Source organism: Choloepus didactylus, chromosome 10, assembly GCF_015220235.1.
Source record: "Choloepus didactylus isolate mChoDid1 chromosome 10, mChoDid1.pri, whole genome shotgun sequence".
In the NCBI taxonomy this organism is placed as follows: domain Eukaryota; kingdom Metazoa; phylum Chordata; class Mammalia; order Pilosa; family Megalonychidae; genus Choloepus; species Choloepus didactylus.
This window is the reverse complement of record NC_051316.1, coordinates 28,571,961-28,595,988: the sequence shown is the minus strand read 5'-3', so window position 1 is coordinate 28,595,988 and position 24,028 is coordinate 28,571,961. Positions and strand designations below refer to the sequence as shown.

At 36.0% G+C, this 24,028-nt stretch overlaps 1 protein-coding gene and 1 pseudogene across 2 annotated transcripts in view; one reads left to right on the top strand and one right to left on the bottom strand.

Moving 5' to 3' along the window:
* UBQLN1 (ubiquilin 1) overlaps window positions 1-13,924 on the top strand; it is a 66,696-nt gene extending 52,772 nt beyond the window's left edge. Inside the window, exons 7-11 of one of the 2 annotated variants that reach the window (XM_037797027.1) lie at window positions 5,300-5,442; window positions 8,285-8,368; window positions 9,564-9,679; window positions 9,934-10,102; window positions 11,922-13,924. In XM_037797027.1, the coding sequence (XP_037652955.1) occupies window positions 5,300-5,442; window positions 8,285-8,368; window positions 9,564-9,679; window positions 9,934-10,102; window positions 11,922-12,074 (665 nt within the window). In that variant the 3' untranslated portion in view covers window positions 12,075-13,924. The remainder of the gene's footprint in view (window positions 1-5,299; window positions 5,443-8,284; window positions 8,369-9,563; window positions 9,680-9,933; window positions 10,103-11,921) is intronic. The other variant, XM_037797028.1, reaches the window with a different exon arrangement.
* A 3,905-nt stretch (window positions 13,925-17,829) lies between these two features.
* On the bottom strand, window positions 17,830-18,248 carry LOC119505508 (annotated as a pseudogene).
* Window positions 18,249-24,028: the final 5,780 nt, after the last annotated feature.

The window sequence follows — 24,028 nt, the reverse complement described above, 5'->3', positions numbered from 1 at the left end:
GTGTTTGTACATTCTCTTAAGATGATATGGGAAGAAGGTGGTGTTCTTATCTTAACATCAGGGAAACTGAAGTGTACAGGGGCCAAACACACAGTCACTCAGTTATCACTAGAGCTTTAGTTACACTTTCTGACTCTAGTCTGGTTTTGTATGCTAAATCAGTGGGTTCTCAAACATTAATCCTGAAACCAAGGCCAAGCTAGCTGCCTCAGGTCACCTGTCAAGTTTGCTATAAATCAGATTCCCAGGTCTTAACCTCAGACCTCATGGATCAGAATCTTCCACGTTGGTGTTCAAGATCTGTGTTTAAGTAAAACTTCTGGAGATTCTGATGTGTGAACAGGAGAGGAATTTATTTTTGTCCATTTTTCTTGTGGACTAGACAAAATAAATGGTTGTCCTTTTTTCACCTATTCAGATACTTACATGCTGGTGTTCTATTTGTGAATTAGGTCCAATATCAGTAGCCAGAGTGACTATTTTAGTCCTACTATTTGGCCTATAAATGAGAAGTAATGAAAGCATGGGGGCACTTCCCTAAGATGAGAGGGCCTGGATATGGTTAAAACATGCTTGTGTCTTGGCAGAGGAAGTGGAAAGAAGAGTTGCTAGGTGAGGAATATTCATTCATTGCTGGGAGAAGAAATCAGAATGGGGAGAGTGATTGGACAAAGCAGTATATGTTTCTTCATAACGTACACTAGGTATTGTGAGGTTACTGGGTATAATACAAGTTTTTCAAAAAACTATCCTGTTCTGTATTCTACTTACCGTTTATTTGATTCTTACTAGCAATCTTTTGAGAGATGTTTTATTCCCATTTTAAAGGCCATAGAGTGGGCAGAGAAAGTTTAACTTTAGATTTCCTAACTGGTAGACTATTGCTTTACTGTAGCGTGGTTGTCTACAGTAAAGCTTTTTGATAAACAATCAATTGTGCATCATTTTGCTCAGATTTTTAATTTAATGGTTTCACACTTTAACATTTCATATTCATGTTGTCATCATAGGAAAACAGGAAGCAGCAAAAATAAAACATACTCTGTAGCTGGCCTATCAAATTGTCAGGATGTTTGTACACTTACGATTGTTACTCAACTTTTGAAGTTCAGCACACTCACCTGTATATATGTGTGCACACGTATACATACCAAGATGAAATTCTTGATGCTTCTTTTACCCTGTGAACGCCTACTCTAGATGATGAGGAAATCTTAGAGCAGGGGTTGGCAAACTTTTCCTTTTAGGCTTTGAAGGCCAAGAGGCAAAATCAAGAGTATGACTTACATTATGAGGGAAAATAAATTTCCACAATTTTTAAAGATGAAATTAAAACTATAATAATAATTGACTACAGTATTTTGTCGTACACGTCTATTAAGAGGGGTGGTATTCTTTTGGGGGGATAGCATTTTACTTAACTGGGGTTCACAGTATTCCCTGTTACCAAAATCAATTGCAAATGTAAATTTGTTAAAGCTGATGTATAATGAGAGTTTACTTCATCTTTGAAAATGTCTTTTCACACAGATATTCATGCTGCAAGCTTATGGTTTTAATTGATCATATTCATCATTTGGAAGGCATTTATAGAATTCTATTAGATTCTTTTGCTTTTTACTTTTGGCATGCCATTACATTGTGGATTAATCACTTCAATTGAAGGTTAGGTGGCAACTCTTCAATTGCAGTGTTATGGTTTGCTAATGCTGCTAGAATGCAAAATACCAGAAATGGATTGGCTTTTATAAGGGGTTTATTAGGTTACCAGTTTACAGTTCTGAGTCACAAAAGTGTCCAGACTAAGGCATCAAATAAGAGGGTGCCTTTACTGAAGAACGGTTGATGATGTCCGAACACCTCTGTCAGCTAGGAAGGCACGTGGCTTGCGTCTGCTGGTCCTTGGCTCCTGGTTTGTGTTTCAGCTCCTCTCAGCTCCTGTGTGTCCTTGTTTCTTTCTCCCAGGGCATTTCTCTCTCAGTGTCTGGGATCCTTTCTTAGCTTCTCTGGGGCAAACTCTGGGCTTCATCTCTTAGCTTAGCATCTCCAAACGTCCTTCTGTCCACATCTCCAAACATCTCTAAGCATCTTTGTTGGCTCCTGCTCCTGTCTCTCTTCCTGAGCCTCTTCAAGGACTCCAGTAATCTAATGAAGACACACCTTGAATGGGCAGGGCTACACATCCATGGAAATAATCTAATCAAAAGGTTTCACCTACAGTTGGGTGAATCACAGCTCCATGGAAACAACCTAATAAAGCCCCACCCTAATCAGAAGACTAATAAGTCTGACCCCACAAGATTGCATTAAAGAACATGGCTTTTCTGGGGGACATAATATATCCAAACCAGCACAGCTTTTTACTTTTGGCATGCCGTTACCTTCTGGATTAATCACTTCAGTTGATGGTTAGGTGGCAACTCCTCAATTGCACAGTTACATGAATTTTCAAATATGAATTTCCTTTACACTTGGATTAAGGTCAGAAAAATTGCTACTTGAACTGTAGTTTGACCTCTAAACATGTATCCACTGAAAATTTGGGAATGGGAGATTGTGCTTCTTGTTTTAGGTTTTGACTGCATAGGAAATACATAAAGCAGCTTGACATTGCTTGTGATTCAAACAGTGTTAGCTGCTGTTGAAAAGACTACTGCAGAATAAATTTCAAGTGTAAATGCTGTTTTGCCTTGTATCTTTAGGTTGAATTCATTAAGAAACAAAGTTTCTAGCAAAAGCTAATTTCCAATGATGGTGGATATTGCTCAGAAAAGATGGTTTTTGTTCAGAAAAATTTAAATCTTGGCTCACAAAATTGCAGTAACACTACCTCTGCTTAGCCATTGAAGCCACTGTGTGGTTGAGCAAGTCAGGATATTGAGCTTCTCTTTCTGACAAAAACTCATGGATCTGACAAGAGTGAATCATGTTCACTATTGATACTGCTACTGGATCAGTAACATTAAGATAGAGTCAAATATTTTCCTTAAAGTACCTGCTGATGAATATGACAGTGAACAGCCATAGTCTTTAACTATCTTATATTTTTACCAAGCTTTGTAAATTTATCCATCTAATCCTTTTCCTATTCAACACATATTTTTACCACCATCAGATGTAGTAGATTCTATTTCAGGTTGTACTGAATTACTGTTTTCTGAACTTCTTTGAAAATAGTCTTACCAAATAGTCTTAGCTATCATTGTTCCTCTATAAAAGGACAGTTTCTAGAAGCTGATTTTTCAGTCATTTCAAACTTGGTATTGAGTCCTCAAATAAGCAACTGAGCAGTATCAGTGTCTGTCACCCTATCAAAACCAAGGAAAATCACTCAAAATTATTTGTGTTGTTTTTTAAATTGAGTATTTATGTTGTACCCAGTATCCTTAATGCTTTGGTCTGTTGTTCTACCGTAAAGCTAACAGTCTTAACACAAGTTTATAAGTTTATTTTCTCTGGGCACATTTATTTGACTGCTACAATGAAACCAGATTTAATTAATTGCAACTGATACACAGCTTTCCTTGCTTGGATAACAAATAAGCCACTTGGACTTAACTTTGGTTACAGCCTTAGTTTCATTTTTTTATTTCAAGAAGAAATTCAGCTGTGCTGAGATACTGTTTTAAATTTTCTTGTTTTTCTGACCGTTGCTTTCCTGTGAGTTGGGAATGTTGTGATGAGTTGTTAGTCTGACTGTCAACATATATTCTTTTAGCACAGCTGTAGTGTCATTACATAATAAACACAATCCTTTGCCATCCCACTCTTAAAAATAATCCATACTCTACTGTTTTAAAAGTAATGTTTGTAGTCTTCGTCTCTTTTTTTCTTGTTCTGACATGATTGGCATACGCTGGTGGTAATGAAAAAGAAAATGATATAGCAGAGTGTGCGACATTCAAAATGATGCCGATTCAAAACTGGAGTGTGTGGTACTCTGAGCAGCACTGCTGAGCAGTGAGAGTGCCACATATGGTCTGGTGAAGTTACTCAGCTTTGCTTCTGTAGTGCAGAAACAGCCACTGATAAGACAAATGACAATGAAGTTTGAATTTCATAATTTTCTCATGTCACAAAATATTTTTCATTTGATTTTCTTTTTTCCTCAAACATTTAAAAATGTGAAAACCATTCTTAGTGCTGAGGCTGTATAAAAACAGGTGGTGGGCTGGATTTGTCCCTAGACTGTAGTTTCCCAACCCATATCTTAAAGTTTCTTAGACTCAAAATTGAAACTTAAACCTGAGAAAATAGGAAAACCAATAACACTTATAAAATAACAGCAAAATTGTAATAAACTTATAAATAGCAAATCAGAAAGGTAAGAAGGAAGAGTCAAACATTTTAAGCCTGATAGAACTACACTGGAAAATGAGTTGAGTTTATGTAATGAGTTTGAGAATAATGTTTGAGTTTAAGTGTATCTAGCCAGAAATAGAAAATCTGTGTGTAAGTTGAACAAATTAGTTCTGAAACAAAGTTTACCTGCATACATAGTGGAGTCATCACATACTGAATTCACATAAATTGGGCGGTAGCTCAGCAAAAACAACAAGAAAAACAAGAGAATGAGAGAATAATAGTAGCAAGCACTTCACACATCAACTAATTTAATCACCACAACCATCAGATGACATAGGTGCTATTTTCCCTATTTTACAGATGGGGATACTGAAGTACAAAAAGGTCAAATAACTTGCTCAGGGTTACATAAGTTAGATAAAATTTGACACTGCTATTAGTTGGCATGCTCTACAGTCTCTGAAATGTAAAATGTGCTTGCCATTTCACTATGTGAGTTCTAGTACTCGTAGTGCAAAGGGGATGGAGACCTGCATTTGTTTTTCCCTAGGCAAGAAGGCTTTCTTCCTTGTTGAGTGCTGAAAATGATTCTAAATAAGGGATCTTTTGTAATGCCAGAGGAAAAATTGACTTGGACTTCACACTTTATGGGACTTTGCAGTAGTAAATTAGATCATATCTAATATTTTGCCTTAAATTGGCTTTAGAATGTAGCCCTTCCGAAGGATATGATTTTACTGTGAATGGGACCAGAATGTTTAAAATCATGCTTGTATGTGTTGGGCATGTACTTTGGGAGATCTTGGATTTAAAAATTTTTCTTAATTCAGTTGATAGGTAATGTCTGTCATCTACGGTTGCTAAAATGACTCATAGTATATATTGTATTTTAAATATATTTTAATTGTATTTAATGTATTTTAAAGCTTTAACTTCTGTTTGTATATCTTTTCTTTAATATATTCTTTTTTTTTTTTTTTTAACAAATTTTCAGCCAGTATGTTCAACACCCCAGGAATGCAGAGCTTGTTGCAGCAAATAACTGAAAATCCACAGCTTATGCAGAATATGTTGTCTGCCCCATACATGAGAAGCATGATGCAGTCATTAAGCCAGAACCCCGACCTTGCTGCACAGGTGAGTTTGTAAGTGAATTAAAAAGAACTTTGTTTATGAGAATTGGAATATCCTAATCAATTAATTATAATTGTGGCACATATGTGTTGTATATACTGCCTTACACACAAGAAATGTAGGTAAACTGCATTTACAATTTTTTGGACAGTTTGTTTCTTTTCTGTAAATTATATGTAATTATGAATACAGTTAAAACAGCTTCTTTGCTGCAATTTCACTGCTAGAAAGTACATACCTAGTTTATATTGGATTAGGAGATAAGTATAAAAGTTTTGAATTGTTCTCCTTTTTGAAGATGTATTCTTCAGTAATATGTAAATATTGAAAGCTATTTAGAATAGTGTTAATATATTTGAAATACATTTGCTTATGAGATCACTCAGATTCCGAGATACAGTCATGCTCAAAAAGGGCATTTGTAAGAAGCAGAAACATGGCCTGAAATTGTTTATTGAAGTCAGAGGTGGATTTGTGGGAACAATGTTCTTATTCTTTACGTTGTAGATTTTTTTCCCCAGAAGTTAGTATGATGGTCTTTGTTAATTTATTCATATTCTAGTTTGTTTCTGAAGTGCCCATAACCAAGTACAACCCTGGCTGGCTAAACATTTAAGGAATCACTTGTGGAACTTTACAAATAATACTGGTGCCTGGGCCCTATCCTGAGAGATTTTGATATAATTGCATTAGATCTTTTTTCCCCAAGTTCCCTAGATGTTTCTGATACACAGCCTAGGTTCAGAACCTTTGGGCTTAAAGAACCCACAGAAAATGTGAAATAAGGCTTGATTATCTGCACTTTATATTTACTGTTTATTAAAAGTGGTTTCTATAGTGTTAGGAATTTGATATATTTTCCTTTACAATTTGTTGCCATCTGAAATTTTAAATTCTTAAAATTATTCACCTTTCTTCATTTCATAATATGAAATGGTTTTTATTCTAAACTCTGGTGCCATATTGATAGAAGTATATAGCAGGTGTTTGAAAAAAAATTCTCAGCACTAACTTGCCCTCTAAAAATTTGTGAATTTGGAAATAATTAAAAAGCAGGTTTTAGGAGAATTTTTGTACAGTCTTTTAATTTTGCATATTGTAGGTAGGTTTTATGAAAGATTGTTTTGTTCATATAAAAATTACCAGACTAAGTTATTAGCATTAAATTCCTCAAATCACCTTGATCACAGCCATTTTTGATGGTGAAATAAACTAAAATGCTCACATTTGTTTAGAATAAATACAGAAAAATATGTACATTGAGTGTATGTTTTCAAATGTATATTTGACTAATAATTAGTGTTGAATCTACATTTTGACTTTAAAATTTATCTTTAATAATTATATTTCCAGCCATTTATAATAATAAAACAACTTCTCATTTATAAAGTGATTTGAGCACTTTCACATACTGTTTTTTACTCTAAAGTAAAATATTGAAAGGAAGGCTAGAATGAATGTCTTTTATTACAGTATGCTCTGGCCATCAGCAGATTAAAGTTTGCTGTTTCTATATTTTCATTTTGGTTTTTAGGTATTAAACTTTGAATTTAAATAAGATACTAATTGTAATATAAAGTTATATAAGTTAGGAATATTACCCTAATTGAATGAGATTTGATTTCCTGAGAAAGAATAAGAAAAGATGCTTTCTCTGTATTATAGTTGAAATGACATATAAATCCATTAATATGTTCATAATAAAGAAGTATTTGGAGCCAGTAAAGAAGTAGGTATTGAACTTACCAGTTGCTTTGAAATAAATGTACATGTCCATAAAACATTGTGTGACTTCTTCACGGTTTGGTTATTGTGTTGAAATGAACTAAATGATCCATTTTTCAACAATGAGGAATTTGCTCTACTTCTGACCTTTATATATAATTACACTTAAATAAGGTTGAGTACTTGAGGGCAAGGATCAATTTTTTCCCAGGGTTCAGACAGGTAATTAGACTGCCAGTAAATCGTTGTTCATTGACTTTTCACTCTGTTTGGGGAAAATGATGTGAAGTTTGTCTTTTTTCGAAGTTATGAGAATTTACTAGTTTCTGGTTATGCTGATTGTGTATTGTAATCTTATTTTCAGGTATCCAACATGTTAATATTGACCCTGACTTTTTAATTCTTAAGACCTATTTGAAGGTTAGGAGACATGCACTTTTCTCATCTCTGGTGGTTAGTGAGGTGAAATCCAGATGCTAATCTTGGTGTTCTCAAATGAATTTACATCTTTCAGGTCTTAAAACATTTTAACCCTTTCCCCCAGAGATCTGTTGGTACTAGTCCTGGCTGTTCCTCACCTAGCAGCTCCATTTCTCTGGCAAGTTGGTTGCTGTTTGTGGTGTTATTTTCTGGACCTAAATTAGCTGTTCTGTAGTAGTCAGGTAGATAATAGTGGTTCCACATCTGGGTTTTCTCTGTGCTTGCCACTTGTATGTCGAGGTTTCTAAACAAGCTATGCATAGTTTCATGTATTGATACTTATGTTTATTCTGTTAGAGTAGCAGAAAATGTATCTTCATGAATGCCAGTTATTTCCATTTTTTTTAGGCCAACTATTCACTTTGGCTCAAGGAAAAGCCTAAGAAAATGAAAGCTTTTTTTTTTTTTCAGGATATTGCATGTCACTATCATAATCACCATTCTCATTGAGAGAAAAGACATTTTTACCCCGAGATCCCTTTTGTGAACAGCATCTTCCTTTCTCCATCTTTATTCATGTTCTAGCTTCCTCCTTTTTAAAGGCCAGCTTAGGCACTTGGGGGAAGATAGAATATTAAACAAGGTACCTTACTTATTTCAAATATTTCCAGTTAAAATTGTTTGAACACTTGCCCCATAGATGATGCTGAATAATCCCTTATTTGCTGGAAATCCTCAGCTTCAAGAACAAATGAGACAACAGCTCCCAACTTTCCTCCAACAAGTGAGTAAGAAAAGATGCTAGCTATTTTTGGTAATGATTTGCTTGAAAAAGTTTGATGGTAAACATTTTCCTTGCTCTTCTCTGGCTCATGGCAAAACAGAATAGAATCTCATAATGCTGTCAACTGGCAGAATTCAGTATGATCTTAACTGAGCCCCATTTCACTGCTGACCCTTTTGCTTATATTTCTTAAACATTAATTCTGAGGAAAGAACCATTTTGTTTTTGCATTTGAGGACTTAGGATTTTGAATGCTTTTTTAAAACCATAAACCATTTCCTTTCACTTTACTATCTTTGAAGTGCTTCATTGTGTCACATGTACGCTTTCTGGTTTAACTAATCTTGAGTAACAGGAAAGAGCTACACTATCCTATCTTACAGGTTTGGTTTCTTTGTAATGTTTTAATTTCCACCAAATCTAATATAATGCCTGTTTTCCACAGGGTAGGTCTCATTTCCTCAAATTTAGAATTCGCAAGAATAAAATTGTGAGTGTTGTCATATAAGGAAGGTTTTATTATAAAAATATACTTAAGGTTGCCATGGTACTTTATTACTTAAATCGTGAAAAGATAAAAAATCTTGGTGTTTTTGAAACTGGTAGTTCTAAGACTTACCTATACTACTGTTTCTTGGACTTGTAAACCATTATCCCAGGTTAGTGTCCTTGATCTATTGTAATCATATAAGCCTATCTTGGACAGTTAAGTAGTGAATATTTGGGAGTAGTGAAGCTAAACTGTGGGACACATGTATTACCTTCAGATTTGGAACTATTGTTTTAGAGTGTATCTTATTAGTAAAATTGTTAATGTCAGCAACAGGTACCACTTGGTCAGGAGGATTATGTGGCTTTCAATATATTATGTTAATTGCGCATTTGGAGGTTGTCTGTTAGAAATAATACTTTTTTCTTCTGTTGGAGAAGGAGAACAGTTTTGGTTTCCAGAGTAGATCCTGATTGTTTCTCATGAAAAATGGCTTTCATGGTGGACTTGGGAGGATGTCATCTCATGATTTGTATACTAGGATTGCTGTCAAAAAGGAAGTGTGTTTATTTTGGGAAAGAAATTATGGATTACCAGTGCCCAGGAGTAAGGTTTTTAGATTTTCTCCAGAAACATAGGAAGGATTTAAAATTTACCTCCACTGACTTTTTTCCCCTTGTAACCTTTGGTTTTCTTTCCTCTTAGATGCAGAATCCTGACACACTATCAGCAATGTCAAACCCTAGAGCAATGCAGGCCCTGTTACAGATTCAGCAGGGTTTACAGACATTAGCAACGGAAGCCCCTGGCCTCATCCCAGGGTAGGCTCCTTTGGGGACTATTGTAAAAGTGCATAATGTTTCTTTTATGCACCGAACACTACAAACTTGATATCATTATTTCCTTTTTGTTGTTGAGGTTACTTTTATGCGAGAGTTTTCAAAGTTAAAAGGCTTATTTTAAGAAAGTAGTTAACATTGTGTTACATTGAAATAAAACTGATCTACTACGTGGCCTGCTCTGGCCTCCTCTTGTTTTAAGAGTTTAGGCTTATTACCTATTCATTTTTCCACAGGTTTACTCCTGGCCTAGGTGCATTAGGAAGCACTGGAGGCCCTTCAGGAACCAGTGGGTCTAGCTCTGCACCTAGTGAAAACACAAGTCCTACAGCAGGAACCACTGAACCTGGAAACCAGCAGTTTATTCAACAAATGCTGCAGGCTCTTGCTGGTGTAAATCCTCAGGTAATGATTGTTTTCTGTTCAGGTTTCTAACAGAATGGTAGATATTTAGAAATTAAAAAAAAAAAAAAATGTGACACTCTTGTAATGAAAAGCACAGTCTTAAGGATATTGATCCTAAAACACAGCACTACAAGAATTGTAACTTTGGTCCTATATTAGACATGAAAAGAACCATTGCTGTAGTTGTAGAGAAAACATGTTACAACTTAATGCCTTCTACTTCAGAACATTTTTAGAAATGCATTATTTTTTGGAGTCACTGTTTGAAAATTATTTGAAGTTTGTTTTGTTTTATAAAAGTTTGTCAGGCGATTATATAACTATATAGTTTACGATGTGTAACCGTGTGATTGTGAAAACCTTGTGGCTCCCACTCCCTTTATCCAGTGTATGGGCAGATGAGTAGAAAATGAGGGCAAAAAGTAAATGCATAATAGGAAGGGATGGGGGGTTGGGATGTTTTGGGTGTTCTTTAATTTTTCTTATTTATTTTTTTGTGGTAATGGAAATGTTCAAAAATTAATTGAGGTGATGAATGCACAACTCTAATGGTACTGTGAACAATTGTACTTTGGATGATTTTATGGTATGTCTATCAATAAAATTGAATAAAAAGTTTGTCAAGGAAGAATAGAAACTTAATTATCACAAATACCTCCAGGACATTTTTTCCAGCATTAAACTAGATGAACTGTATTCCTTTATTCTAATCTTTGTATGTTAACTTTGAAAAAATCCTAACTCCTTCACTTGCCCCTACCCCCACCTCCTTTGTAATACACACCTCACAAATAACAGCTTAAAAATAAGAACTCCTAATAATGTTCCCCCATCTGCAAACATTTGTTGGCTTTACTAAGAATGTGCCTTTTATTGATGTATAAAAAAATGATGGCCAGTATAATAGTGAACTTAGTACAAATTCAAACCCATTATAGTGAGTTACCACCAAACCTCTGCATGGCAAAAATGTTTTAAAGATTATATTATCTGCGTTCTGATTTCAAATCTTATTAAATAAAATAAACAGGGCAGGGATCTATCTTATACCTGTTTGTATTCCCAATACCTAGCTTCTGACTGATAGTAGATATTCACTAAATGTTTATGGAATTAATAAGAAAAATAAAAGGATTTGGGTCTTGGACAGAATTAATTGTTCTATATTTTGAGCCATCCCAGGGTCGCCTCCCCATTATCAGGTTGGCCAAGATTGTTTGATAATGTATGTATTTTTGTCTTTCCTAATGTCTGAAGAAAGATTTAATACAGCTGAGTTTTCAGGATTACTGGAGTATAGTCTGTGGGCTGAAAGGAGAACTCTTCTCTGAAGAGTTGAATGGCCAATTCAGGAGTTGAACCCACATTCTAATCCTCCTTGGAGCATTAGGAATTTACAGATGAAGAAACTTGGTTTTATTATCACGTAATTGGTCAATAGCTACACAAAGTAGATCACCTGTTTCTAAACTGTGTGCAAATATACTTTGTTTTCTTGCATTTTCATGAGCCTCTTTTTTGTAGCTAAAATAATGGTTGCAGTTTGTTACACCCCTATACCCCCAACCCCTATTTTGGAGTATAGCAAGCAATGTGATCTTTATGGGTTAATTGTTAGGTATAAACTAGACAATTTAAAATAACAAAGTACTAATGGGCTTTTAAATATGTTGAATACGTTTTAAAAGAGAGGCGGTGTTTTTAAAGTTCATAGACTAACATATATTTTAAAAAGTGATTAAAATTTTAGAAAGTCATTTAAGCGTGACATGGAATGGTTTTCCTTAGAGTTTGGTTATATATATTTTTTCTTTAACAGCTACAGAATCCAGAAGTCAGATTTCAGCAACAACTGGAACAGCTCAGTGCAATGGGATTTTTGAACCGTGAAGCAAATTTACAAGCGCTAATAGCAACAGGAGGTGATATCAATGCGGCTATTGAAAGGTTACTGGGTTCCCAGCCATCATAGCAGCATTTCTGTATCTTGAAAAAATGTAATTTATTTTTGATAACGGCTCTTAAATCTTTAAAATACTGGCTTTATTTCACTTTGACTCTTAGAGTTCTGTGCTGTTATAAACAAACCCGATATGATGCATTTTAAGGTGGAGTGCAGTCAGATGTGTAGGTTTTTCTTTTTTTGGGGGGCGGGGGGGGGGGGGCTTTGTTCTTTGTTTTTTTGTTTTTTTTCCGAACAGTGGGAATCAATGCTCTTTTTCATTTAAGGCTACTGCATGCATCCAACACTTCTGCATTTATTGTAATTTTTTAAAAACAGATACCACCTTTTATAGTTGGGTGAACCGATTTTTGTCCTGCATCTGTCCAATTTATTTGCTTTTTAAACAGCCTATGGTAGTAATTTATGTAGAATAAAAGCATTAAAAAGAAGCAAATCATTTGCGCTCTATACTTCAAGGTACAGTATTGCTTATTGTGACTTTGGCATGTATTTTTGGCAAACAAAATGCTGTAAGATTTATACTACTGACAGTTTTTGCTCTATTTGTATATGGTATAGTATGCACATTTGGAACTGCATTTCTAGAAACTCATTGCAATAGGTTATCTGAGCTAAACACCTGTAACCAAAAAAGGAACTATAAGGAAATACTCTTAAAGCTGTGTATTTCCTAACTGTATAGAATCTTACAGCATCTTTGATAAACATCTCTCTGCAGAAGTGCCAGTTAGGTTTGTTGAAAATACAGTAGAAAAGCAGATTCTGGTGGTCTCTTTAAGGACATTTAATTGTACAGAAAACTTATAATGTAATGTTTCAACATTCACAGATTGACTGTAAATTACCTTCATCTTTGTGCAGAATGAAGGAGCACTATAGTATACCCCAAAGTACATTTGCCTAGGCCTTTTCAGCTTCTCCCATAGGTAGTTTAATAGGCATTACAATTTGTAATTGAAATGTTGCTTTCACTGAAAGTGCTGTGACGTTTCAGTTACTTTTAACCGCTATATAAAAATAGAACTATCTTTTGGGTTTATCCATTTTCTCATGCACACGCAATACATGGATTTAAAATGATTTGTGAGCCACTTGTTTCTGAAGTGTTTTTGTAGTTCTCTTTAAGAAATAGTTTAATACTGTGCTTTTCAGAGCTTCAGAGAAGGGAAATTTGGGGGAGGGGGGGGATATCCATCCTGGATTGGGCCAGCCTAAATAATACTGGCAACCAAGATTTTCTTAGAATTTCTGTGCATATAGTGTAGTAAAGAAGTATCATTCAGGGGTGGAAAACAAAGAGCCGTTTTAACAATGTTGAGAACATTTGGCTGTTCTACAACTTTTTTCTTCCCTCCCCAAAGAAGTTCTGTTTACCTGACTCTCAAACTATTGGGGTGGTACATTCCTTTAGGACCAATTTAAACATAATGTTGGCGTCAGTAATATATTTTGCCGACTCTGGTTCAGTATTCTCTTAGGTCGTTATAGTCTCTCATATACAGTTACAGGAAATTAAAATGTTAAAGTAACGTAAAATGAGTTCAGACCAATAAAATCGAGGGAAATACAAGTTGAATTCCATTACTTCTGTAGATGCTTGCTACGTGTTGCCCATCAGTCCATGCACTGTTCTGACACTTTCCCTGGGAGGAAGACATGTACAAAGGTCACTGTGGAGGCATGACTAGAGTAACTTGTTAAGGATGATATTCATGTATCTTTGCTCTTTCTGCCTTATGCTTTAGTCTGGTTTAAAACTTTTGTACTTTGCAAATGGTGGTATACAGTGTGGGACAGTGTCATAACCAATTTGATGATTTATTAATCACAAAATAACAATAAATCTCTAGCTTTTACACTTGGTTTGTCTTGCCTCTTTTGTAGAAAGAAAAAGATACTTCAATTTATTTTCTCCAACCATGTCTTTTGAAGGCTATTGCTGTTAATTTACCCCAAATTTTATCACGTGTTAGATTAATCTTAAAGTTTTCTTTTAAGTTTCCTCAATTAAACATGCAGCACTCTACTGTATTGAGGGGTGGGGGGTGTTGAAAAGATAGCCAGTGGGGAAGTTAAGGTGACCTGGGTTTGGTTTGCTTTCTGACCGGTTATTTGACTTTGATTTAGGCATTATGATTTCTTGATTGTCACGAAGGCAGTGAGGCTTATGGGCACACTGGACTGGATGATGTCTTAAGTACCTTCAGCTACTAGAGTGTTATGATTTTTTTTAGTTGTTTGTTTCTTTTATGTTTTTCTTAGACCTGAATATCTGTTAAGGGTTTCGAAATCCATAAAATTCTTAAAAGCATTAAAAAGACATACTTAAAATACTGTTAACCTTTCATTTGTTCTCATATATTAAGTTATTTATTACAAACCGAATAAAGAATGAAGTGGTGAAAATAACATTTCAGGATTTTGTTTCCTATGTAAGACATCCTAAACAAAATGTAGCAAATATCGAGCAATCAGATCAGTTACAACTGGCTACTTCGTGTGTTCAGAATCACGAATTTCAGACCTGGTTTACATATAATAATAGTAATAAAATGGGTCTTTTGTTTGAGACATTTTTATGTTACTTCATTAGGCAAAACATGACAAAATACAACAGGATGGATAAAAATTATTTATGTTTGTGACTTTTCCCTATTTCTCTAAAGCTAGGCCATGTTTTGTGGAACACACATATATAACAAAAACATGTGGTTAAGGCAAGGAACTGCTGTATATTTTACTTCCTCTCTGAGGACGTCTATTTAAAGTTGTTTGATCTAGCATTTTCAGTCTTATTAGACCAGCCTTTTTTTACCTGACTGTTCATTTTTCGAGGTAATGCTATATTCAGTGAACACACTTTAGGAATGCATATACTTAGCAAATGTCACTTCTCTTGTATTGCACATGATCTTCTCTCTCTGCCTTGAGTTTCATACATCTTCTTCAGTTTATATAAAGCCTACCCTTCTCTCTGGGCTCAGTTCTGAAGTCTTACTAAACTTTGCTAGTCCGTAGTAATTTACCCCAAAATACCTAGCCTTTAATGTCAGCTGCTTCATTCTGTCCTCCCCATTCACCTTCCAGGTTGCTTTTTTGTTTGTTTTTTAATATAATGTCTTCCACTCTGGAAATAATCATCTTGGCCTTTACTTAATAACATCAAGCATTCCTCCTCAACTTCTTTGTATCTTTTATCTAATCAGCCCTAGGTAGCCATTGCCTCTGAAAGTCGTTTATTGAGCACCTTTTGAATGCTAGGCTCTTTTATAGTTGCTGAAGGTATAGCAGTAAATAAAACAGATTTTGCCTGCATGGGCTTTACATATTAGAATGTTGGGAAACAATAAACAAAATGTATAATCTGTCAGATAGTAATAAGTGCTTTGGAGAACAATTAAGCATGGTGATGCTAGGTCAGGAAGAGGGTGTTCTTATTTAAATGGAGTAGTTAGAAGGCCTCATTGGTAATAAGGTGATATTTGAAGGGAGGCTTGAAGAATATGTTTTGGGGGGGATGGTGGAAGGACAACTGTTTGCAGAACACAAGGGATAGAGGTGGTTGGAGCAAGGTGAGCTTTAGGAGAAAAGCAGTAGGGAATAAGTTTGGAGAGGTTGGGGGTGGGGTTCAAGAGTTTGATGATGGAGGCTTGTTAATACATGAATTTCTGGGCCCTACCTCCAGAGTTTTTTGATGGTGTGAGAATATTCCAGGTGAGAAACATGGATAAGGATGGAATCAAGGAGACGGGGTGATAATCCAGGTGAGGGATGATAGGGGCTTGGGCAGGGTTGGTAGCAGTGGAGGTTGTAAGAAGTAGTCAGATTAGGGGTATGTTTTGAAGGTAGAGCCAGAAAGGTTAGCTGATGGATTAGAGGTGTGAGGTTAAAAGCAAGCGGGGAGTCAAGCAAAGTGAACAAGCAGCAAGTGGAAAGTCAGACAAAGCGAATATATAGAGAGGAGTATAAATCAGAAGTTCAGTTTTGACATATTAAACTGGGTATACTTAACTGAAATATATAAGTGGAGGTGTTGCATAGGCAGTTGGGAAGAGGATCAGGCTATAGACAGGTTTTACAGCTAGCTGCCAGTATGGATGGATGATGTTTCAAGTCAGGAGACTAGATCAGTGGTCCTCAGCTGGGAGTGATCTTGCCCTCCAGGGGTTTTGGCAATGTCTGAAGGCATGTTTGATTGTCACAACTGGGGGTTGCTGTGGTAGAGGCTAGGGATGCTGTAAACATCCTATATTGAACAGGACAGCCCCCCACAACAAAGATTTATCTAGTCCAGAATGTTAATAGTGCCCAGATTGAGGAATCTGGGACTAGATGAATTTTTAGGGAGGGAATGTTGATAGCCACACTTTGAGCCTTGGTATAATCCAGCTTCTAGGTCAGGGAGGTGAGGGGAAACCTGCAAAGGAAACAAAAATCAAGAGAGGTCCTGAAAGCAAGTGAAGAAACCTTTTCAAGGAGAATGTAACAAACTGTTAAATGCTGCTGCTTCAAGTACTCATTTTGGATTGACTATTAACTGTTGGATTTAGTAAAGGGGTAGGGGCCCTCATGACTGCAACTAGGGGTTTTATAGCATGATGAGGGTAAAATTCTGGTTGGAGTAGATAAAGGAACTATTAGGACAAACAGTGATGAAGTAAAGAGAATCAGAGAAATGGGGCAGTAGCTGCAGGGAAGAGGAAATGAAGGTGGTCTGGAGCATGGGGAAGTTTAGGTCTTTAATTTCTTTCAGGGGTGTTTTGTAGTTTTCAGTGTACAAGTCTTTCACTTCCTTGGTTAAATTCTTTCCTAGCTATTTTATTCTTTCAGATGCTATTATAAATGAAAGTGTTTTCTTTCTTTCTTTTTTTTTTTTTAAGTCTTAATTTCAGAGTTTTATTGTATTGCACTAAAGGAACAGCAAGATGGTTGTACAATGTTCTCTCTCATTCAGTTTTGAAAATCTAAGGTACTTGCAAATTCTTAAGAATACTTTTACCACCAGAGTAGAACAGTAAGTATAATAACCAATTTCTTAATAAATAATGTCTTACAAATAAAAACATATTTAAAGTAGCTTTAAATGCATTCTTCACGAGTAATTCAATATATATTTTTATATCATATTCACTTATGCTTAAGAATTAAAGCAAGTATATTAATCTGATGGAAATATGGGAAATCTCTCATTCATGCAGTATACAGGGATAATATTCAAGTCAAAGGGGGAAAAAAAAATCTCACTCTTATTTTTGTAAATGTATCCATATATAATAATCTGTACGATAGACGAGGAAACTCATGGCGTTTCCCACAGGTCAGATATACATTTTCAGTTCATCAAAAGCACCTGATTTCTACAGCTAATTTATAAGTAGGTGGCATCTCAATAAAACCAAAATGAGCCCTACAAGGTCCTATAAACAAAAGCTTCCAGTGGACTAAGGACAATCAGTAATTAATGTAGTCATCAGAGGATTATGGCTGTTCCTTAAGGAGTGCAAGTTCAAACCTGTCAACACCAGAGGTAATCATTTTGTATTACTTTACATGTAATTCCGTTTAAATTCTTTATCTGATATAACATATGAAAACAGTCTTTCCACAAGCAAAAAATGTGGAAACATTTAAAAAATGAGTCATTTTTTAAAGTAACTGATCAGATTCCATAGGCTACTCCTGGAACAAGGTCTTGCTGGATAGAATCCCTTCATTTGGTGGCTTTTTCATGCACTTAACTGGATCAGTTCTTCTGTGTGTTCTAAGAGCTCACCAAAACATAGATCATGCTGTACAGGTAGTAAAAAAATGCTAGGAGATAGAAAGCTAATTTGCACTATCCTTCTTTCTGACAATATGCTAGAAGTTGTAGGGTCATAGAGTCCTGGTCCAGTCATCACTGGTCTACTCATATACCTCCAAATATGATATGCCAAGAGGGGCATATTGAGACCCAGTGTGAGCCATTCTGCTGCAGAAAGAAACACAACACAAAAGGTGAGACAAGATGAGGTACTCTGGAAGTACAAGAGGGTTCAGGGTATTACACTGGTCTATAGGATTCTTGTAATCAGTCTTCAGTTCATCAAATGCTATAATGTGCCAGATGATGAAAAACATAAGCACAGCAGTGAGCAGCAGCGCCAGCACGTAGCAGAAGGCTGCTAACGTGAACGCCATGGCTGGGAAAGAGGACCAGCAAGCAGCGCCGGTGGCAGCGGAGAAAAAGTGAAATTGTTTTCTTAATTTCCATTTCAGATTGTTCATTGCTGATGTATAGAAATGAACCACTGATTTTTGTTTGTTAATCTTGTACCCTGTCAAAGAATTTGTGACCATCGTAATCTCTCATACACCATAATCCCAGAAGAGAAAAAATGTGAGGTGAGCATATCTTTCTTCTCCATTGCTCCACAAGGGAGAAGTTGTGACTTTTGAATATTGAATGTTGTACAATATTCAAAATTATTGAATACTGTAAAAAGAACTGGGTATGCTTCACTGAGCCCCTTTTATTTGGGAAACAGTATTCAAAGGGAAGCATACATTCTAGTTTACTCTTCTGCCATGTGGTAATAAGGTTAGTGAGATAGGCTCAGCTCCTATGGGAAAAGGCCTGTGGTTTTGTTTCTGGTTTTTTGTTGTTGTTGTTTTTGTTTTTTTAATTGTAAAATATACAACATAAAATTTCCCATTTTAGCCATCTTAAAGAATACACTTCAGTGGCATTTAGTACATTCACAGTACTGTGCAACCATCACCACTATCTGGTTCTAAAACTTTTTCATTATCCCAAAAAGAAACCCCATATCCTTTTAAATAGTCACTCTCCATTCCCTCTCCCCTCAGCCCCTGGCAACTGCTAATCTGCTCCTTGTCTGTATGGCTTTGTCTTTTCTGGACATTGGATACAAATGGAATCATACAATATGTAACCTTTTGTGTCTGGTCAGTTTCAGTTAATATGATGTTTTCAAAGTTCATCCATGTAACATGGATAACTATTCATTCCTTTTTATAGCTAAATAATATTCCATTGTATGAATACATCATATTTTGTTTATCCATTCATCTGTTGATAGACATTTGGGATTGTTTCCACCTTTTGGCTATTGTGAATAGAGCTGCTAAAACATATTTGTGTACAAGTTTTTGTTTGAACACTTCTTTTCAGTTCTTTGGAGTCTATACCTAGGAACGGACTTGCTGGGACATATGTTTTTTATATTCTTTGTATATTTAACTTATTAAGGGACTGACAGGTTTTCCACAGTGGCTGCACCAATGTCCATTCCCACCAGCAATGCATAAGGATTCCAATTTCTCCACATTCTTTGCCACCACTTTTTTTTTTTTTTTTAAATACCACACCTAGTGTGAAGTGGTATCTCATTTTGGTTTTGATACTCAAGATCTATGGTTTTGACAGGTAAATTTATTTCACAGAGGACATATTAGGGAGCCCATTTGTCAAGTCATGATTTCCAATTAAGCTTCATCAGCAATAGATACTCAGTTGTCTCACTTCTGGGTCTCAGTACTCAATTAGTTCTGTGGTTCTGAATTTGCAAAGGGAAGACAGGAGTGTTATATTACCTATTCCTACACTCCCATCTCCCCCCCCCCACCCCCAGCTACCACCATTCAAATAAAAAAGAAAGGAGAGAGCACGAACAAGGACGAATAGTGCCCCAAAGAGAAAACCAGATGTTAAAATCTTTCTGGTTGTAGACAGTGCTCTTGGCCAACCTGAGATGTTTGGTTTTCCCAGAATAGTCTGGAAATTCTCTTTTCCTCCTCCGATACTTATTCCCCCTACCCTATCTTCCCCTCCCATCCCCTAAATGCTGGCACTTAATATGACCTCCATCTTACAGGCTCTTGACCAAGGTGTGATTCACAGACACTAAACTTACAGTCATGTACTCTGCGCTGTGACTGCTGATCCCAGTGGCAGTGTTGGAAGTCCTTTGCTGATGGTATCATAGATTAACCAGACAGTAAGTGCAAACCCGACGGAAAGGATATGTGAGTAATGTTAAGGATTTCTATTCTACTAAGAAAGATATGAAAACACTGAATAAATGGTGAGGCAAGTGGATATGAATGTCTTTGTGGATATCCCTCATGGAATTGACAAATGAGGTGAAGGCACTGGAAACGTTAATCTCGAAGTGGTGGTTCTCAGCCCTGGCTTCACTGGAGAGATTAAAAAATAACCCCAACCCCAGAATAAATGGAATTCTTAATATCCAAAGTGAGGCTTGGACATAATTTTTAAAGCTTCCAAAGTGATTCTCATATACTGCCAGGGTTGAGAAACAGTGGTTTAAAGGAAATGGCGATTTATTCGTGATTTAAGCAGTGCTTTTCCTTTGTTGTGTGTATAGAACACCTGAGGTCTTGTTAAAATGCATATTCCGATACAAAAATGAACTCAAAATGGATCCGAGACCAAGAGCTACAACAGTAAAATTGTAAAACTCCTAGAAAAAAACATAGGTAAGTCTTTATGGCCTGGGATTAGGCAATGGTTTCTTAGATATGAAACCAAAAGCATAAGCAACCAAAGGAACAAAAAAAGATAAAACTGGACTTCATCAAACTTAAAAACTTTGTTCTTTAAATAACGTTATTAAGAAAGGGAAGTGACAGTACACAGAAAGGGAGAAAAATTTTTGCAAATGATGTATCTGATAAGGGTCCAGTATCCAAGACACATAAAAGAAATCTTAAAACTCAACAATAAAAGACAACCCAATAAAAGATGGGCAAAGGATCTGAATAGACTTTTCTCCAAAGATGAATAAATGATCAATGAGCACATGAAAAGATGCCAAATATTATTAGTCATCAGGGATTGCAAATCAAAACCACAATGAGAGACCACAGCCCCTAGGATGGCTGTAATCATGACAAGTCTGGTGAGGAAGTGGAGAAATGGGAATCCTCATATATTGCTGATAAGAGTGTAAAATTGTGCAGCTGCTTGGAAATCAGTCCGACAGTTTCTCGAAAGGCTAATTATTGGCCCCAGCAACTTTGATTGGTGTTAAGTCTTCTTGGAAAGTTTGTTAGAATTATTAGTGAAGCCATCTGGTCCTAGGTTTTTCTTTGTTGGGAGGTTTTTGATGACTGATTCAATCTTTTTACTTATAATTGGTCTGTTGAGAGCTTCTGTTTCTCCCTGAGTCAGTGTAGGTAGTTTGTGTCTCTAAGAATTTGTCCATACTTTCTAGATTATCTAATTTTTTTTTTGGCTCTAATCTTTATTTCCTTCCTCCTGCTTACTTTGGGTTTAGTTTTTCTTTTTCTTGTTCCTCCAGGTATGAGAATAGGTCTCTGATTTAAGAGCTCTCTCTTTTTTAATGTAAGCATTTATACCTCCAAATTTCCCTTTCACACTGCCTTTCCTGCATCCCACAAGTTTTGGTTTGTTGTGTGTTTTTGTTTTCATTCACCTGAAGATATTTCCTAATTTCCTTTGTGATTTCTTCTCTGACCCTTTATTTAAGAGTTCTTTCATTTCCACATTATTTGTGTGCTGTTACTTCCTCTGTTATTTATTTTTAGCCTCATTCTGTTGTTGTCAGAGAAGGTACTCTGTATGATTTCAATATTTTGAAATTTATTAAACTTGTTTTGTGACCTAACATATGGTATATCCTGGAGACCATGTGCACTAGAGTAGAATGTGTATTCTGCTATTGTTGGGTGAAACGTGCTCTCTCTATATGTCTGTTGCATCTAACTTGTTCTAGATGATCTATCCATTATCACAAGTGGTGTATTGAAGGGTTCCTACTATAAATGTAGAACCATCTGTTTTTCCCTTCAAATCTATCAATATTTGCTTCTTGTATTTTGGAGTTCCGCTTTTAGTTGCATATATATTTATAATTGTTATATCTTCCTATTAAAATGACCCCTTTATCAGTATATAGTGTCTTTCTTTGTCCCTTAGAAAGTTTTTTTACTTAAAATCTATTTTCTCTGATATTAGTGTAGCTACCCAGGTGTGCTCTTAATTACAATTTGCATGGAGTACTTTTTCCTATCCTTTCACTTTCAACCTTCTTGTGTCTTTGAATTTAAGATGTGTCTCTTGTAAACATTGCATAGCTGGGTCATGCTTTTTTTTTTTTAAATTCAGTTTTATTGAAATATATTCACATACCATACAGTCATCCATGGTGTACAATCAGCTGTTCACAGTACCATCATATAGTCATGCATTCATCACCCCAATCTATTTTTGAACATTTTCCTTACATCAGAAATAATCAGAATAAGAATAAAAAATAAAAGTAAAGAAGAACACCCAAATCATCCCCCCCATCCCACCCTATATTTCCTTCAGTTTTTGTTCCCATTTTTCTATTCATCCATCCATATACTAGATAAAAGGGAGTGCAATCCACAAGGTTTTCAGAAACACACTGTCACCCCTTGTAATCTACATTGTTATACAATTGTCTTCAAGAGTCCAGACTGCCGGATTGGAGTTTGGTAGTTTCAAGTATTTACTTCTAGCTATTCCAATACATTAAAACCTAAGAGGTGTTATCTATATAATGCATAAGAATGTCCACCAGAGTTACTTCTCGACCCCATTTGAAATCTCTCAGCCACTGAAGCTTTATTTTGTTTCATTTTGCATCCCCCTTTTAGTCAAGAAGATGTTTTCAATCCCATGATGCCAGGTCTAGATTCATCCCCGGGAGTCATATCCCACATTGCCAGGGAGATTTACACCCCTAGGAGTCAGGTCCCCCATGGGGGGGAGGGCAGTGAGTTCACCTGCTGAGGTGGCTTAGAGAGAGAGAGAGGGCCACATCTGAGCAACAAAGAGGTACTCGGGGAGACTCTTAGGCACGATTATATGCAAGTCTAGCCTCTCCCTTGCAGTAATGAGCTTCGTAAGGGCAAGTCCCATGATAAGAGGTCTCAGCACATCAAACTGCCAGTCCTCAACGTCTGTGACAACATCAGCATCAGTCCAGGTGAGGAAGTCCCAACTCTTCTGCATATTCCCGCTGGATCATGCTTTTTTATCCATTCTCCAATCTCTACTTTTGATGGGAGAGTTTAATCTGTTTACATTTAAAGTAACTACTGGTAGTGCAGACTTCCTTCTGCCATTTTGCTATTTGGTCTTTGCGTCATACAGTTCCTGTCCCTCAGTTCTTCTGCGAATGCCTACTTTCATATTTATTTGATTTTTTTTTTTTCAAATATTTTCTTTGTGGTGACCATGTGGCTTAAATTTAACATCCTAAGTCTAATCTTGTTTGCTTTCATACCAACTTAACTTCCCTGGTGTACATAAACTATGTTCCTGTAAACCTTCATTCCCCTACCTTTATGTAGTTCTTAATAGAGTCCCAAACCGTTGATTTATCATTGCATTACATTTGCCTTTTAGTTCCTCTAGGAAGTAAGAAGTGGAGTTATGAATCAAAAATATAATACAATAATATTGGCATTTTTAATTACCCATGTGGTTACCTTTACCAGAGATCTCTTATTTCTTTATGCCACTTTGATCAACTATCTAGTGTCCTGTTCTTTCAGTCTGAAGTACTCCCTTTAGGGCAGGTCTAGTGGTGATGAACTCCCTCAGCTTTTGTTTATCTGGAAATGCCTTAATCTCTCTCATTTTAAAAAGACAGTCTTGCCAGGTATAAAATTCTTGGTTGGCATTATTTTCTTTCAGGACTTGAAATACTTCATCTCACTATATTCTTGCCTCCACGGTTCCTGATGGGAAATCAGCACTTAATGTTATTGGGGCTCTCTTGTACATGACACGTTACTTTTGCAACTTTTGGTGAGGTCTCCTTGTTCTTGGCATTTGCGAGTTTGACTACAGTGTGTTTGGGAGTCATTTTCTTCAGGTTTATTCTGTTTGAGGTTCATTGGGCTTCCTGAATATGTATGTTAATGTTTTGTTGTTAAAT